The 16,685-nt window shown below is 52.3% G+C and overlaps 3 protein-coding genes across 3 annotated transcripts; 1 reads left to right on the top strand and 2 right to left on the bottom strand.

Moving 5' to 3' along the window:
- Positions 1-2,686: 2,686 nt before the first annotated feature.
- On the bottom strand, positions 2,687-9,051 carry A1O5_12947 (uncharacterized protein; the record flags this gene model as incomplete). Its single annotated transcript, XM_007753516.1, has 2 exons — positions 2,687-8,539; positions 8,590-9,051. The coding sequence occupies 2 exons, from the start codon at positions 9,049-9,051 to the stop codon at positions 2,687-2,689; spliced, it is 6,315 nt and encodes a 2,104-aa protein (XP_007751706.1).
- A 1,908-nt stretch (positions 9,052-10,959) lies between these two features.
- On the top strand, positions 10,960-14,974 carry A1O5_12946 (ATPase; the record flags this gene model as incomplete). The annotated part of the gene is made up of 2 exons (XM_007753515.1): positions 10,960-11,893; positions 11,943-14,974. 2 exons carry the CDS (start codon positions 10,960-10,962, stop codon positions 14,972-14,974), a joined length of 3,966 nt encoding a protein of 1,321 aa, XP_007751705.1.
- Positions 14,975-15,221: 247 nt separating this feature from the next.
- A1O5_12945 (uncharacterized protein) lies at positions 15,222-16,655 on the bottom strand (the record flags this gene model as incomplete). The annotated part of the gene is made up of 1 exon (XM_007753514.1): positions 15,222-16,655. One exon carries the CDS (start codon positions 16,653-16,655, stop codon positions 15,222-15,224), a length of 1,434 nt encoding a protein of 477 aa, XP_007751704.1.
- Between the last annotated feature and the right edge of the window lie 30 nt (positions 16,656-16,685).

Genomic DNA, 16,685 nt, shown 5'->3' with positions numbered 1-16,685 from the left:
AGAGGGGATACCCAGTACGCAGCAGAGTTCGTGTTGGAGGATTATAATTGCAAGGAGGTCTGTGCAGGTCTGTGACGAGGATGGGATACGAAAAGTCCGGGATCAGCGAGGCGCAGTTCGCGGTCTTGGTCTCTAACAGGAAGGATTGGAGTGATGAGTGGTAGGAGGAGGATTCACTACCCGGTAGAAGCAGAAGCGGTCTTTAACGAGCGCGACCTCATAGGCCTCCCTAGCCTCACCTGCCAGCCATGTCCTGGGCGGTCGCTTAACGCAGGTACTAGGGCCAGCGGGCTCTACGCCAAGCCTGTGCTGAACCAGAACTGCCAGTAGCACCATGCCCAGCGGCCCCTCCCTGAGCCCTGAAGAGCTTTTCCCAGGATAGCCGCCCCCGACGCCTTACTTGTAGGTAGCAGCAGAGACGAGGCACTAAGGACGCCTTGGCGCGACAAAAGAGGAGATTGGGATTGGTTGCCGTGTGTTTAGCCCAGACACACTAGTCCTTTTATAGATTTTAGGGGCTCTAACAGCAACACACGAGTACGTGGGTGCTAAACTCCGTTCCATGTTTGAAGATTAGATTCATGGATCAGCTTCCCACTTCCACGCTTCACTATCCCCTCTCAGGCCAGCGGACTTCCGAACGCCATCCTATTTTCCTTTTTCTCTTCTCCCGCTTCCAAGCTTGCAGTCTCGGCTATCGAATCATGGTCACTGTCAGAGACCGCCTGCTCATTCGGCCCCCAGCTCCGACAGCCGACTCAAGCTGGGCGGGCTGGGCTGGGCTGGGCTGGGCTTTACATTTACGATGTCTTTTGTTCCAGGAGCTGCAACCTTCATCTATAAACTGCCCCTGGCCCCGACAGCCACAGAAGTCACTTTCCAGGAGGTCGTTTCTGGTATATCAATTTATGTGAGTTTCGTTGTCGTAACGCAACATTCCTGGAATGGTGACTCCGTGCGCACCTCGTCCGTCTCCAAGGCGCTATCCACCTGCCTTTTTGTCCGATACCTGCACCTGGATGGCAATTGACAAGACCTTGGAGCTGCAACTGGCATGTGCGCGCAGCCGTTCAGCCATTGCCAGCCTTCTGGGCGAACCGCTGCAGTGCCGGAATAAAATGTCTATTAAAAGCTGCCCGGTGGCGTCAAATCTGGATGTCCGACGCCCCATCGGGCAGCACGTGCGAGCCGTGATTTGTCGCCGGTCACATGACGCGGAGCTCGCAGATTGCGACATGCCGACCTCCGACATGGCCTGTGGGTGGCCGCCTGAGACAAGCTGCAACAGCCACCAACACCTGTCTCTTCTCGACTCCCCACATTAACCCAATGGAGCCACCTTGACTCAGGAAGACACTTTGTTTGTCCGCTCGTCTGTGCCCTAATCCAGACAATGACGTCCTAGCCCGACTCTTGTCCTTGCTTTTTTCAAGAAAGGCAGCCGGGACGAAACTTTTACGAGATGATCAATACCTCGTACTCGGTCCGGAGTAGTCTTTGGCAACGGCCCTGCTTGCATGCTTGCATTCTTGTTGTTTCATTGGTCATCGCATGGTTGATGACTCAATCCATGTGAGGTACCTTGAGGTCGAGAAGAATGGCAGATCTGCATCGGTAGGTACTGTAGGGACATGATTTTTTTTGACATGCTTTTGTCTACTGGGCACGAGTGGCTCCCCCCCCGGCCGGCGAATCCCCTCGTTCAATTCCCATCTCAGATATTATCAGCCGCTGAAATATTGCGTGGCGGGAATGGCAGCATGCGGCGGACTTGCTAGGACTTGCCTATCGGGAACACGGCATCCAGTCCAGCCCCAGCCTTGGGAAAGGCGGCTCAGCGGCTATCGCGAAATTCCTGCCCAGGCGTGCTACCCATATTGTCACACCAACTACCTGGTACATATTAGCCATTGGCCCCGTGGCTTTTCTTCGGTGTATGTCGGAGGTCATGTCACACGACGTAAGCCTTCCACATGTATGTACTCCGTATGCAAGCCACGGTTCGAGTCCCCTTGCATCTGCGCCTACCCGTGCGAAAACCCGCCGGTGTACCAGAAAGAGCAGTGTAGGATGCATGGTTTGTCTGCATCTCCGTCATCTTCTGATCCCACGTGGCTTGGTGCGAACGAATATGGACAGCACAGCTCATTTAATAGTGTAAGCTTCTCCCCGCCCGGGGTGGTCTATTGGGTGGGCTTGTTCGGGTCCCCCGCCGGCTCCACTGGTGGGAACTCTCTATCTACAGTATCTATGTACTCGGTACCCGCAAATACATCGGACATTGACCTCGGAGCACAGGTTGCCCCAATGTGAATGTGTCTGTCTGTATAAATGTCACGGGGCCATCAACTTACACAACCACTAACGCAGTGCAGTCTCGATCTGGTGCTGATAGTGGTACGACTGGACTGGTGGGGCAAGCTTGACAGTGCCAGGTATGTTGCGAGGCGCAGCCTTGTCGTTCGCAATCACTGGCAGCCTTCGGCGGATATGGTACTCAATTGTTTATGTAGCTGATGAGAAAGTTGCGAGGAGACTGTGTATATATATTCTTGCTTAAAGCCTTTGCCAAGAAACGGAGGAATAGGATCTCACATCGGTCAATCACTATGAAGAGCATATATGTATATGTCCGTAAAAGCAAGTAAGCAAGCTACTATGGGCCATGATCAATTCGCCGGTGAGGTCATTTGCCCTTCAGTAGAAGGATCTCTGGTTGATGGGCGGAAATTTCCTCAATAGCGGCGGCCAAGTCAGCGAGGAGCGCTTGAATGAAGGCCTGATCACTTTCACTTCCGACAACACCGACATGCGTCTGCCCGCTCTGGACAAACGAGACGACCTTCAGAGGATGAGCCGCGTCGCCGTGTGGGTTCTGAATCTCCACCTTGCAAGCCCCTCCCGCAAAGGGCATTGTGTCAAAGTCCTCGAAATCCTGGTGATGGACCACAGAGTCGAAGAAGAAATGTGACGACGACAACTCTGGTGACGACCATTGCGTATTACAGCTTTTGGATATCTCTCCAAACCCGAGGAAGTCATAGGCTGCAGACTCGGCACTCTGCCTCTGCACGAAGCGCAGGAGATCCATCGCCGTCCATCCAGCCTCGAATAGGATTCGGACCGGTGTGAACTGGTAGCATGGACCCATGACTTTCTCCACGTCTGGCATGTCCATGTTGCGGCCTGAAGTGATGCTACCAAATGTCACATCTGGTTGCTGGAGGCGGCGAGCTAGGACGAGTGCCCATGCCCCAGTCAGTAGACTCGCTGTTGTGATCTCCGTGGGACGGCGGGAAATATCGACGGGCTTGGTTAGAAAGATCGATTTTGTCGCGTGCCGTGCTGAGGGTCCCTCCAAAATCGACAATTTTGAGCCGTGCAGAAGATTGCGCCAGTAATTCAGCGCTGGTTTCTTGACGTGTTCATTGTCCAGTCGTGCCATGTAAGCGGAGAACTGCTTAAAATCAACAACTGTTCCTCCTATATATAAGGTCTCCAAATCTCGAAGCAGCCTGGGCAAAGAAATGCCATCGTATTGAGCATGGGATAGTCTTATAATGAGGCACCCTTTGCCATCTGTGCCCTCAACATGGAACATCTTGAGGAAAGGTGACCCTAGGCGGATTTCTGATTCTATGTCCGCCTTGCAGAGCGCGACGACGTACTGTTCGAGATCTTTGTCGGATTGTTGCGTGGTCACCTGAGATTCCAGCTTATCCAGGATAACTTGAAGGAGCGACGACTCGTGCTCGATAAAGACTGTGCGTAGAATGTCGTGAATCATGACCAACTCGTTGCAGGCGCGGATCAAATTGTCTAGATTGATGCCCTTCTCAAAGTACAACATGGTGTATTGTATGGAGGTTCGCGGGACTTGAATTGTTGCCTTGACGTCGACCGCTTGAGACTCGGTTACTGGCAGTACATCTTGAATAGACCAACGTGGATCAGCTAGCTTCGGTCGGACAACGTCGGACAAGAACGGTCTAACGTCCACTCCATCCAGTATCGAGAATGGCTTGTAATCCTGCGTCTTCTCTATGGACACCTGGTCCACTTTCAACACTCTAGCCGCGTCGCGAAGCTTCATATTCTGGAAGATGTCGGCCACTGTCAAGGTATGTCCCTGCACCCGAAGACTCGACGCCAATTTCATGGCCAGCACAGAGTCCCCTCCGAGGCGGAAGAAATTGTCGTCCAGGTCAATCTTGTCTGGACTTATTCTAAGTATCTTCGCCCAGGCAGACCGCACAATGTTCTCTGGGGTGGTCAAGCTTGTTTGCGTGGAGGTTTTCTTCCATGCCTCCTTGAAGTTTTCCTGTATGGTGGTGAGCACAGATCTGGGAATTCCAGATGCTAGCTGGTTTAACAGGTTATGATCGACTCGTCCCACCTCAGTCGGTATTTTGTCAACCACGATGTACGCAGAGGGAAGCATGTACGGTGGAAGAGAATCTTGGATGAATTTGTCAAGCTTTCTTAGGGCAATAGCAAGGCCGGGGGGAATCGTAGCGTGGATAGTCAGGTATAATCTCAATGGGCCGGGTGCATCGTAAGTTATGTCATGTTTTGGTGTCATGAGCTGAACATGCTCTTCCTGAGAAGGCTGTTGCTCGACGAAAACGACCAATTCATGCTCGGCTGACTGCTGATTCTCGTCCAGTAGCGGTTGGAATAGCGCTGCAGCGGCGCGGGTTGTTGATGGAAGATGTCTTGTGACATGAGCTTCGAGGTCTGCGATGTCCACTACATGGCCTTGGATTGTTGAGCGATTCTCCTTTCGACCAATGAAAATTAAGCTGCTGTCGTCTCGTAATTGGACCAAGTCGCCGGTCGGTTGCACTGTTCCGGATCGACCAGCACAAGTGGAGCTTCCAGCCAGAAGCCAGGCGGGAGACGAAGTGGTATCACCTGCAAAGAAAGACCCTTCAAGCCAAAGCTCGCCAGTACTGCCAATGGGCGACAAGAGGGACAGATTTTGTGGGTTACATACCCAAGGGACCACCGCAGGAGGATATGTTGATCCTTGATTGATACTTGCATCTGCTCGAAGCCTTCCGGATAACTTGTCCAAGGACAATGGAGGAATTTTGTTCCAACGCCAGATCTGGTCGAGTTCCGTTTCGGGCAGACAAGAAATCTCACTTATTCTCCGGGAATGATCCTTCATCAACTGCAAGCAGGCCGTCTCTAGCTGGGCGAGTACTCGTTTCATTTGTGCGACGTCAATCAGGCTGGTGTCAAAGCTCGCGCAGACCCTCAAACTACCTTTTTGTGTTCCAAAAGCCAACATAAGTGGATACGGGTTAAAATGTAGCGCTTCATGTACGATATCCGTCTGCCCAAAACCAAGTTCGGTGCCCACATACTCTGGTTCTGGTTGGATGACCAGGCCCGTACCGGCTTCGCAGGCGTGTTGAGCATCCCGACTAACCTTTCTGATGTTTTGCATTCCAACATGTTGGTACGGGGTGCGGACAAGTACGGCTTCCTGTACAGTTTGTAGGTAAGATTGTACAGAGCTCGTTCGGTTGATATGTATGCGCAATGGTAAAGTCGCGATCAATGGTCCTTCAATGCTTTCGACTTTCGCTAAAGGAATGTCTCGACCTATGAGCGTCTCGCCGAACACGATGTCGTCGCTTCCTGTGTACTGCGACATCACGAGCGACCATGCACCACGAACCAATGTAGCTATTGTGAACGTCGACCCAAGGTTTGTCTCAAGTGCAAATTGATGTTCAAGCATGCCGTTGGGAGTCGGCAAATAGTCTCTGGAGGGCAGATGCGGGAACTGAGGGGCAACGGCTCCCTCCAATTCCTGCCGCCAAAACTCTTGAGCGCCGACTTCATTCACATCTCGCACATATCTGACAAAGTCCTTCATTTCAGCTTGTGGCTCGATTTGCTCACCCCGCAGGGCATTGCTGACTTTCTGGAGTATCAGAGGCTCAGACCACCCATCGTAGAGGACGTGATGAATGGTCCAGACCATGTATCGTCTGTCATCCTTTGTGTTGTCGACGATGGCATATCGAGCGAGACTTTGACCAAGTTCCATCTTCTCGCTCTGGTCATCACCAAGGTATTGCGCTAAATCAGTCGAATATCTCCAGGATATGCTTTCTCTCAACACAACTTGCTGCAAACCCGGGTCTTGGAGTTGCACTAAGCGAGTGCGCAGCATAGGACTAGCCGCGACAACCTCCTCCCAAGCCCTTTTCCAGGCATCAAGGCTGATTTGTGACGGAATACAAGTGACTCTCTGAGCAATGTACGCCCGTGTTGATTTGATGGAGAAGGTGAAAAGCGATTCTTGTGATGGTGTGCAGGGGTAGATATCTTCGATGGCGGCCGGATCTGTACCACACCATTGCGACGCCTCGAGACAGGCACTCTCAGCATCTTGGGAGATCATCGAAAAGGCTGGCGTTTCTATCCGTGTTTGAGAGCTGCAAGTTTGGACAACGTCGGCCATCGCTAAGAGCGTAGGGCAGCGAAAAATGTTCGCCACGGTGACATCGAGACCTTGAGCTCTACAAACAGAGACAAGTTTCATTGCCATTAACGAGTCGCCGCCTAGCGCAAAGAAATTGTCGTCAGGCCGAATGGTTTCTGGATTAAGCCGCAATGTCTGGCTCCAGGCCAGCTGTACAAGTTGCTCAAGATCGCTCAGCTGTCGAGTAGCGGTATTAGTTGTGCCTTGATCTAACTGTCGCAGGTCGAATGTGGCACCGAACTGCCTTAGTCTTTTGCGATCGGTCTTGCCTGATATCATCGCAGGAATGTAGTTGACCGGTACATATGCGGTTGGCACCATGTATCGTGGCAGGACCTTGGCCAACTCCGCATCAGCCGCTGACAGCATTTCCTGTAGATCCTTAGGGGGATTTGCCCACTGTAGATCGGTAGACTCTTGTCCTTTCATAGACTGAAATGCAATAAACGCCATTAACGTAGGTTGATCTCCAGAACCTGAAGGCACGATCACCTCTGCAATCACGTTGGTGGCTGGAGGGAGTCTACCTTTGAGCTGGTACTCGATTTCTCCAAGCTCGACGCGTTGTCCACGCAATTTGACCTGCGTGTCCTTTCGCCCAAGGAAGACAATGCCTCCAGAGCCATCAGGATCATATTTCCCAAGATCTCCAGTCTTGTATAAGCGGCCCTGCCGACCGTCATAGCCATTCAGGCCTGCGGTGAGCCACAATGGGTCCCTGATAAAAGCCGCCGCAGTTTTGTCGGGATCGTTTAAGTAGCCTTGTCCCACAATAGGACCCTCGACAAGCAGTTCGCCCACAGCACCGACCGGCATGAGCAATTCGTGATCAGTGGGGTTGACGATCCATATGGCTGCCCCGTTGCCTCTCCCAAGGGATACATAGTCCCTGCCGGTGGCGGCGCTGCTGTTGACTGTACATCCGATCGTGCATTCGGATGGGCCGTAGCCTATGACGATTCTAGTGACTTGGCCCCAGCGCGTCACTTCTCTTGCCGTGGCTGCCTCCCCTCCGAGACCAAGGGCGCTGAGCGATGCCACAACATCCGGGTCCAATATGCGGGCCACCGAAGGGGTCAGGCCGGCATAGTTGACTTGCATTCGGCGCATTGTTCCATTCAAGTCGTTCATCCGATCTTCGTCAGAGGGAATGCAGAGACATCCGCCCTTCGAAAGAGTGCAAAGCATGCTGTCGATGCTGACATCAAAAGCATACGACGCAAAATCAAGAACCCTGGAGTGCTCCGTATAGCCGACTGCCTCCGCCCGAGGAATGGCACTGCTTGTATAGGTTTCGTGAGAAATCAGGACTCCTTTCGGGACGCCCGTGCTTCCAGAAGTGAAAATTATGTACATCAGAGCAGATGGGGGAACGACTGTCAAGTTGGACGTGACTTGCGAGCATGAGACGTGCTTGAATGAGTCCTCTTCCACAACCATGAGATTCCCATCGGGCAAGATTGCGGCCGAATAGTCACGTTGTTTCCGGGATGTAAGCATCGTCTTTGCTCCAACCTGTTTCGCCATGGTTTGCAGGCGAGCCAGCGGAAGGGTTGGGTCCATCAGCACGAAAGTGGCGCCTGCTTTCATCACCGCAAGCACGGCAATGATGGTCCATCTTGACTTCTCAAAGCACACGGGCAGGACATCATGCCACTCGACACCCATCCCTTTCAGCGAGTAGGCTATGGATGTAGAATATCGGTCAACTTCGGCATACGTCAGGCCGCCATCCCAGGATAAGACTGCTAACTTGTCTTTGAACCTCTGGGCTTGCTGGGCAATCACATCGTGCATGCAAAAGTCGTAGGAAGGTGGCAGCGGGTAATTCCACTTCCATATCTCATTCAGATCAGCTGCTGTCGGCCGCATACAATTTTCAATGGGGGCGTCCGGATTCAAAATGCACATTTTGACGATATCGACCAGTGCTATAACGTGTCGTGTCATCGCATATTGCAACATGTTTACTGTCTGCCATACTGGACGAATGTTGAGACGGCTATCGTCAAATTGTATTTGGAGGTGCAGCGTACACTTTGCTCGAGAGGTCAGTGACGGGATCTTCGAGCTCATCATTTACTCACTTGATCATTCGCTTCTTCAGGCCTCCGAGATAGGGAACTGGTGCTCAACAGAAGCGAAACAGGGCCGGAGCCTCCAGGTAGCTGAGTTTGGGTACATGCGGTGATGTGGCGAGCAATTCTAGCACCAACTTGCCCGATATTGTCTTGTAACCCTGTCATTAATTCATCCGTCACCAAGCGCCTTTTAACAGGCTCGTGAAGGGCACCATTTCCTCGACCTTCGTAAGCCCAATCAAACCAGACTTGGCCAGCGTCTTGGGTTCGTAGGAGAACGAGGAGCCATGCGAGGAGCAAGATTTCCTCTCTTAGACCCGTTGGAGTGTTTGGTTGATCGGATGCAAGACCAGTGACCTTGAAAGACCAGAAGCCCTCAGCGTCCGCCTCTCCGGTAGACACGATGTCAGCAGAATGGCCATTTGCCTGCCTTCGATCACCCCTCTCGTCGACTTGTATAGAGCCCATTCTACTGGCAATTTGGCTTTCTCGATTGCTTGCAGAGCTCAATACCGGGAAGATGAGTTGGGTTTGAAGCTGTACTCCATTCAATTGAGATTCAGACGAGTCACTGAATCATCCCACAGCAAAGAGTTTGGTTACCATTTTGGTGGGAAGGTGTAGGCGTGGCTCCACCTAGGGGCCTTGCATAGCCGACCAGGATATGGCATTTCTCATGTCTGTGGACTTGGCCTGATGCCCACATTTTGTCGAAGGCAAGAAGGTATTGGGAGAGGAGAACATCATCCATGCGAGGATTGGAGAATTTTCTGTCATTTCCATGACGGGTCTTGTTACATATGATGCGGGTTTCGTATTGAAATACAGCTCGTATCAAGACACCGGTATTGCAACACGGTATCCGTTCCGTCTCGTCATGTACAATATATCAAGTACATGAGACCAAGGAAAGAGGTGTGGGCGATGTGGACAACGTGTGGGCAATGAGGTCAAGACCGGGAATGTCGTTGGTGTCGTTTGAGATACTGGGTACATAGCTCAATGCCAAGCATCTAGGGTGGGCCCATGCCAAGACGAGAGATAATCTAATCTGATGAAAATTTTCACCATTCGTCTCTCTGATTCGGCCACCTCGTCACCTTCGGGAAAACATGGCCATGGCACTTGCACCATCAGCGGCTCGACAACATCTGAGCCTGAGTGGACACGCCCGTAGCACCACTCTACTCACTCCTCTACTCACTCCTCTACTCACTCCTCTACTCACGGCTCTTCTCATGACTCTACGCGCACAGCTTGCCCCGCCGAGGAACCCCATACCACCATCCCCGGCAACCCTCCCACATCAACCTGCTCTGCTTTGCTTCTGCTCTTCGCAACGAGCGTCAACCGGACGATCCACTGAGGAGTTCGTAGCTCCTCTGCCTGCAGGGTTTCCAGGGAAATAAAAGAAGATGGATTGCTCGTGACAAGATATCAGCGATGTCGGAGCATGAAGAGAAGTGATGGTGCGTTGAGAGGCCCCAGACCCGTCAACAAGGATCTATGTAGCTGGCCGCTCAGCAATATCGTCGCGCCAGCAACCCTAGACCTGAAATGGCTGCAGTGAGAATCCAATGGGATTGACTGGATCGCCCAACCGGGTGGGCAACTATGACGCTGTAGGTACATGGGGGCTTGTCTCTCATGGCCCTTCACTCTGAAGAAACATCTCAAGCTCCAACAATGAGCCGAAAGACCCCCATGTTGTCGAGAGCTCGAACTAGGACGGCACGCTCCAAGAACACCGTTTCTGGTTGGAGAAACAACCAACACCCTCGCATTCGCCTGATCCTCGGACGACGACTCGAAGAGGGTGGCTTCTCTTCGGTCGAGATCTCCTGGGGCAAGGAGTCGCAAGTGGACATTGCATTCTGCGTTTGACGATCTCGACTTCGCGGAGAAGATGCTCGTGGATTTCCCTGCACCAGTGAGCTGTTTTGATAAAGGTACCGATAGGTATTTGAAGAGCTTTCATCCCACTGCATTTTCTAACCCTCTTGGCGTTTACTGTATTTTGACTTTACAAACCTGGTCATTTTACGTCCCGTTACGCTTGCCCTTTGCATGTTAATCGATTTCCCAAACTCGCCTTCCGTATGCCCTGTTGCTCAGACCCACCTCGATGGCCATGTCGCCAGCCGTGAACCCCCCAGATGCAGTCCTCTCGGTGCGGCATCGGAGTTGGTAGAAAATTTCATTCAGATGCTGGAGCAATTCCTACGGCAACGCAAACTGCTAACGTCAGGCACAATGGGAACGACGAGCTAAGTAGTTCTCGAGGGATACCTTGGCCAGAAGGGCAGTCTTTACAGGTTAAGCACACGGAAACGACACTCACAAGGCTGCAAGCAGCCTCGCCAGCTCTCGGTTAGCATGAACCCCTTCCAGAAACTCGTGGGCTACCCTCGCCTGCTTTTGGCTGGTAGCCCTTCCACAATCGATGCGGGCGTGTTATTGTTGGCTATACTATCTGCGATAGCATCTGGCATCCCATTCCCATTGATTGGAATCCTTTTTGGTCAGCTCATTGACGACTTTAATTCGGCAACTTGCGACTCGCCCGACACTTCCAGTGCTCGGTCCCAGCACCAAGACAGTGTCAACGACAAAATCCTGCTGATCTTGTACTTGGCCATCGCTCAGTTTGTCACCATCTATATGCATCTCTCGTGCTGGAGTTTGAACGGCGCTCGACTCGCACAAAGACTACGAGAGAGTTACTTACATAATCTGCTCCGACAAGAGCCGACGTATTTCGACAATCTGCCTCCCGGAGAAGTCGCCTCTCGACTGAATGGCGACATCCAGGCAATCCGGTCAGGTACCTCTGAGAAAGTCGGGATATGTCTCTCAAGTCTATCCTTTTTCATCACGGCATATATCGTGGCTTTCATCAAGGACTACAAGCTCGCGGCGATGCTAGTCTCGTTGATACCGGCCTATTTCTTGATGTCATTTGTGGGAAGCCATTACATCGAGAAGTACTCTGGACTGATGTCGGATTATGCTGCTACCGCCGCTTCAATTGCTTCGGAAGCACTTTCCAATGTTGTTGTCGTGCACGCATTCCGCGCAAACACCCGGCTGGAGAATAAATTCGCCAAGGCGCTCAAGGCTTCAGAACATGAAGGCTTAAAGAAGGCGTTGGCGGTGGGTGTACAATCCGGGGTCCTATATTTCATCGCCTATTCTGCGAACGGTCTAGCATTCTGGCAAGCAAGTCAACGGATTGCGGATGCAGTCCGACATGATGCTAAGACCGCCTCCGTGGGTGTTACGTTTACAGTAGTCTTCATCTTGATTGAAGGTCAGTTGGAATCGAGCTCCACCCTAAGACTTCACTAACACATTGACAGCTACATTGGTTTTGAGTCAAGTAGCGCCTTTTCTGCACCTTTTTGGGGCGGCTGTCGCATCATTTCAAAAACTGCGTCAGGATATGGATCGCGAGCCGTTGATCGATGGCACAGCTGCTTCCGGGCTTCGCCTCTCGCGAGCGGAAGGCGGCTTTGAGTTCAAGGATGTCTCGTTCACTTATCCATCTAGACCTGAAGTCACGGTTCTGGACCAGGTCAATCTTCGAATTCCTCCTAGGAAACACACTGCTATAGTTGGGTTTTCTGGAAGTGGCAAATCCACCATTGCGGGACTGCTTACAAGATTGTATGATCCTAATCAGGGCCAAGTCTTGTTCGACGGTCATAATCTTCGGGATCTGAATCTTCGCCACCTCAGACGCTTCCTCAGCCTCGTGCAGCAAGACCCCTCGCTCCTTGACCGTTCCATATTGGAGAACATCGCTCATGGCTTGATCAATTCGAGCCATCCCAGTCATGCGCATTTGAAGACAACGCTTCTTGGCCCAGACCTTGCAGATCTCGCCCGCCAAGTCAGGGAGGGCCAGGACCTGACGGCAGCAGCAGAGAAGCTGGGTTCAAATGCCGTCGAGATTACTTCCTTGGTCCGAAAGGCCGCAGAGCTCGCTGACGCAGAAGCTTTCATCATTGCGTTGCAACATGGTTATGGTACCGTGGTGGGATCGAGTGGACGGCTAATCAGTGGTGGCCAGAAGCAACGGGTTGCTCTTGCTAGGGCCCTTGTTAAAGATCCCAGGGTTCTCATCTTGGATGAGGCCACGGCCTCTCTGGACTCGAGAAGCGAGCAGCGCATCCAGGGGGCCATATCCGGTATTGCCAGTGGCAGAACTATGATTACGATTGCTCACCGACTTTCGACTATCACTGGTGCCGACAATATTATAGTCATGCAGAAGGGGCGCATCCTTGAAGAGGGAACGCATTCAATACTGATGGCAAAGAACGGCGCATACGCCGATCTGGTGAGATTGCAGACTCTCGGATCCACGTCCAGGAAGAACGAGACACCAGACAGTACGAGCCAATCAAAACGTGCTTCTTCAACAAAGGGCGCTACCGAGGAGGATATGTTGTCAATTGACGGTATTGGAACCATTGAGAAGACTGAAATCTCGACAAGTCAGGCTGAGGTAAATGAATCTGCGGAAGAGCAGGAAGAGCCCGAGACTCCATCAAAGTCGCTGTGGTCTTTGGTGCGAGGATTTACACCAGTCTTGAGACCGCACCTGCTAATCATCATTGTCTCTCTTCTCGCCTCGAGCGTTGTTGGTGGATCCTTCTCTGCGGAGGCCGTGATCTTTGGAAACACTGTCGGCAGCTTGAGTCCGTGCCAGAGTGAATCCTACATTCGTTCTCGGGGCAGTTTTCTCGGTCTTATGTTCGTCATACTCGCAATCATCGAGTTCTTTGCGAACGTGACCAGTTGGTCGGGGTTCGGCTGGGTCGCTGAGAAAACGGTCTACACTGTGAGAGTCTTATCCTTTCGATCATTGTTTGGGCAAGATCTTCAGTGGCATCAGTCTGAAGGCCGGACCCCCGCCTTGTTGCTCTCTTACATTACAAGAGATGGCAATGCGCTCAGTGGCTTAAGTGGCTCCGTCATCGGCACATTGTTCTCAATCACCGTCAACCTCATTGTCGCAATTGTTTTGACTCATATAATTGCTTGGAAAATAGCATTGGTCTGCCTATCTCTGGTACCGCTTCTCCTTGGAGCTGGTCTTATGGAGCTTCGAGTGCTCACGAGATTTGAAGAACGGCACGAAAATGCATATACTAAATCGGTGGACATCGGCGTGGAGGCAATCACATCCATCAAGACGATTGCGTCCCTTTCCCTTGAAGAAGAGACACTGAAGACTTACCGACGATCACTGAAAGGCCCTCGCAAGGAGACGCTCAAAGTGAGCCTATACGCAAGTCTCTGGCTGGCAATGACCTATCTGCTCGGGAACCTCGTGAATGCATTGGCTTATTGGTGGGGCGCCAAACAGATTATAGCGGGCAATTACACTCAGACGCAGTTCATGATTGTGGTATTCTCCCTTCTGGTCAGTGCACTGCTGTGGAGTCAGATGTTCGCGCTCGCCCCAGAGCTCACCAGCGCGCGGGCTGCGGTGGCAAGGCTTTTGGGTCTCATTGAAATGGGACCGGATAAGATGCAAGGACGCGTGAAGAGGACTTCATCTCTCGATACATGTTTTGAGGATAAAGACGTGGAGGCTACAGCTGAAGCAAAACCGACTTTTCCGCCGAGCAACCAGGGTTCTAGCGTCCAGCTCCGCGATGTCCACTTCGCATACCCAAGTCGGCCGGAGGTCGACGTGTTGAAGGGTTTGAACGTTGAAATTCGACCAGGTACACTCTGTGCCCTTGTCGGCCCTAGTGGCGCTGGCAAATCGACAATCGTTTCGCTCGTCGAACGACTGTACACCCCTCAATCCGGATCCATCATAGTCGACGGGGTTGACTTGACAAAGACTCGCGACGTCAGCTTCCGCGACACCATGGCGCTGGTACCACAAGAAAGCGTCCTCTTCGAGGGAACCATTGAATTCAACATCGGCCTTGGTGCTCGACCGGGCCATGAAGCCACCATGGACGAGATTCAGGAGGCATGCAAGCTCGCCAACATTCACGACACTATCCAATCCTTGCCCAACGGCTACCAAACGCTCTGTGGACCAAATGGCAACCAGTTCTCCGGAGGGCAGAAGCAAAGGCTGTCGATCGCTCGGGCACTGGTGCGAAAGCCCAAGTTGCTGATCCTGGACGAGCCGACCAGTGCTTTGGATGCAGAGTCGGAGAAGCTTTTGCAAGACGGGCTTGAGAAGGCCGCGCGAGGCATCACCGTGATTGCTATTGCACACCGACTGCACACGATAAGGAAGGCGAATGTTATCTTCTTGATTGAAGGAGGCCAATGCGTCGATCGCGGAACGCATGAGGACTTGCTTCAGAGGTCGGAGAGTTATAGATTGAACGTTATGCATCAGACGTTGGCTGAGTAGCAGAAGATTAGGGATGGACGTAGGTCAAAGAAATTGACAGGATGACTTTTTTTTGGATTTTCATGTGCATTGCGTTTCTCGATTTTCTCTTCCAACAGATCTCAACTATGTCCTTCGGCGCTGACGTGTGGAAGACGCCAGAATATGTCACATTGTCAGGATCGCAGGGACTAGCAAACAAAAATGATCCTTTTCGACAATCGTCAACGACTATTCGCAATTTTAGGGGGTTCTGTTCCCACAAAGCCTACAGCTTAGCGTTCCATGCTGCTCGGTCTGCAGATTCCAGCGGCTTCTCCCGCCCGTCCCAGAAGAGCGGACACAACTGAAACCATTTTTCCCGGCTCGCGATCGAATGCACGGAGCGCTTGTGGCCCAGGTCGACGTACTTGCCAATGACGAGACCTTGCGAGTTCTCGTAGGACAGAATCGCCGCACCCGTGGCCTTGGGCTCGCCCACGGCGTTGGCGGTGCGCGGGTCGTCCAGAAAGACGTAGTGGATGCAGCTGGAATACCACGCGTTGACGCGATGGGAGCCGCGGAACGATGCGTCGCCCACGAGTGAGTGGCGGCCACGGTCGTAGTCGCCGGCGTCATAATGGGCGCCATAGTGATCTTCCTGTTGATGGAGAGAGAACACGTCAAACCTGAATGATGAAATTAAAGGGTGGAGAGAGAGAGGGGGGGGGGGGAATTGAGAGATCAGATGACTTGCCTTTGCCCAGTACAGCTCGAAATACGCGAAGCGGGTGTTGTTGAAGCATCCGAATAAGCAAAGAACATGCGGGTCAACCCACAGCTTGCGCAGGTATTCACGATGCTGCTCCAAAGTCCCTGTCTCGTTCCACCCTGCTGCAACACGCGGGTCGTTCTGCCATGTGTTGAAGAGTCTCAGGTGCTCCGGATCTTGCCAGTTGACCACTTCGAGAGAAAAGTGCTCGTCTAGCTCTGGTATGTAGCGACTGTAGGCGATTGATCCTGGATGTGGCTTTGGGCGACGGATCGGATGACGCGTGTAGATGGGCTCCTCGGGGAACTTCATGGTGAAGTGATAGTTCTCAGGCATAATGGGATACTGGGCCAGAGACTCGCGTGAAGGACCATCCGTGCTGTCTCCCACTACCCAGATTGGTCGAGGTCCCATTGGAGAAGCTGCTCCTTGCCAGAACGAGCTTCGAAGGATCAACAGCTCGTCAGACTGTGCATTCATATCGTCCTTGGGGCGCCATGGCTTGGGATGTTCGATGCCTAAGCCTGTAGAAAGTAGCTCGTGGCGAATGACATCTTCTCCTGCGCCAGACAGGCTAAGTCGGAAGTACTCATAGGTGGGATGGGCGAGATATATCGCGTGAACAACATTCCAAATCTGACCAAGGGAAGGCGGACTGCTTCCCGTCCACTCGAATGTTGTGTGAGGACTCCGAACTGCTCGTGCCCAAGCGCTGTTGTTGGAGATGGGCGGAACATGGTCCTCCGATTTGAACGACAGTTCGAGCCACGAGAGCGAGTCGCTATGTAATGGTTTTGGCAATGGTCGTCCTTCCGTGGGCTGGTTTTCTTGTGTTAAGATGAGCCTAGCTGGCTTTGTTTCCCCAACAGGGCACACTCGATATGTGGTCAGAAACGGGTGTGGTAGCTTGACTAGAGGCCACTTGTGTGAAGATGTTGGGCTAAGGGCCATTCTCAAAGAGTTTGAACGTCCGAGTTCCAC

Source organism: Cladophialophora psammophila (genome assembly GCF_000585535.1).
Source record: "Cladophialophora psammophila CBS 110553 chromosome Unknown aczJe-supercont1.39, whole genome shotgun sequence".
Classification (NCBI taxonomy): Eukaryota; Fungi; Ascomycota; class Eurotiomycetes; order Chaetothyriales; family Herpotrichiellaceae; genus Cladophialophora; species Cladophialophora psammophila.
The sequence above is the reverse complement of the archived record's forward strand: the minus strand, read 5'-3'. Positions and strand labels throughout refer to the sequence as shown.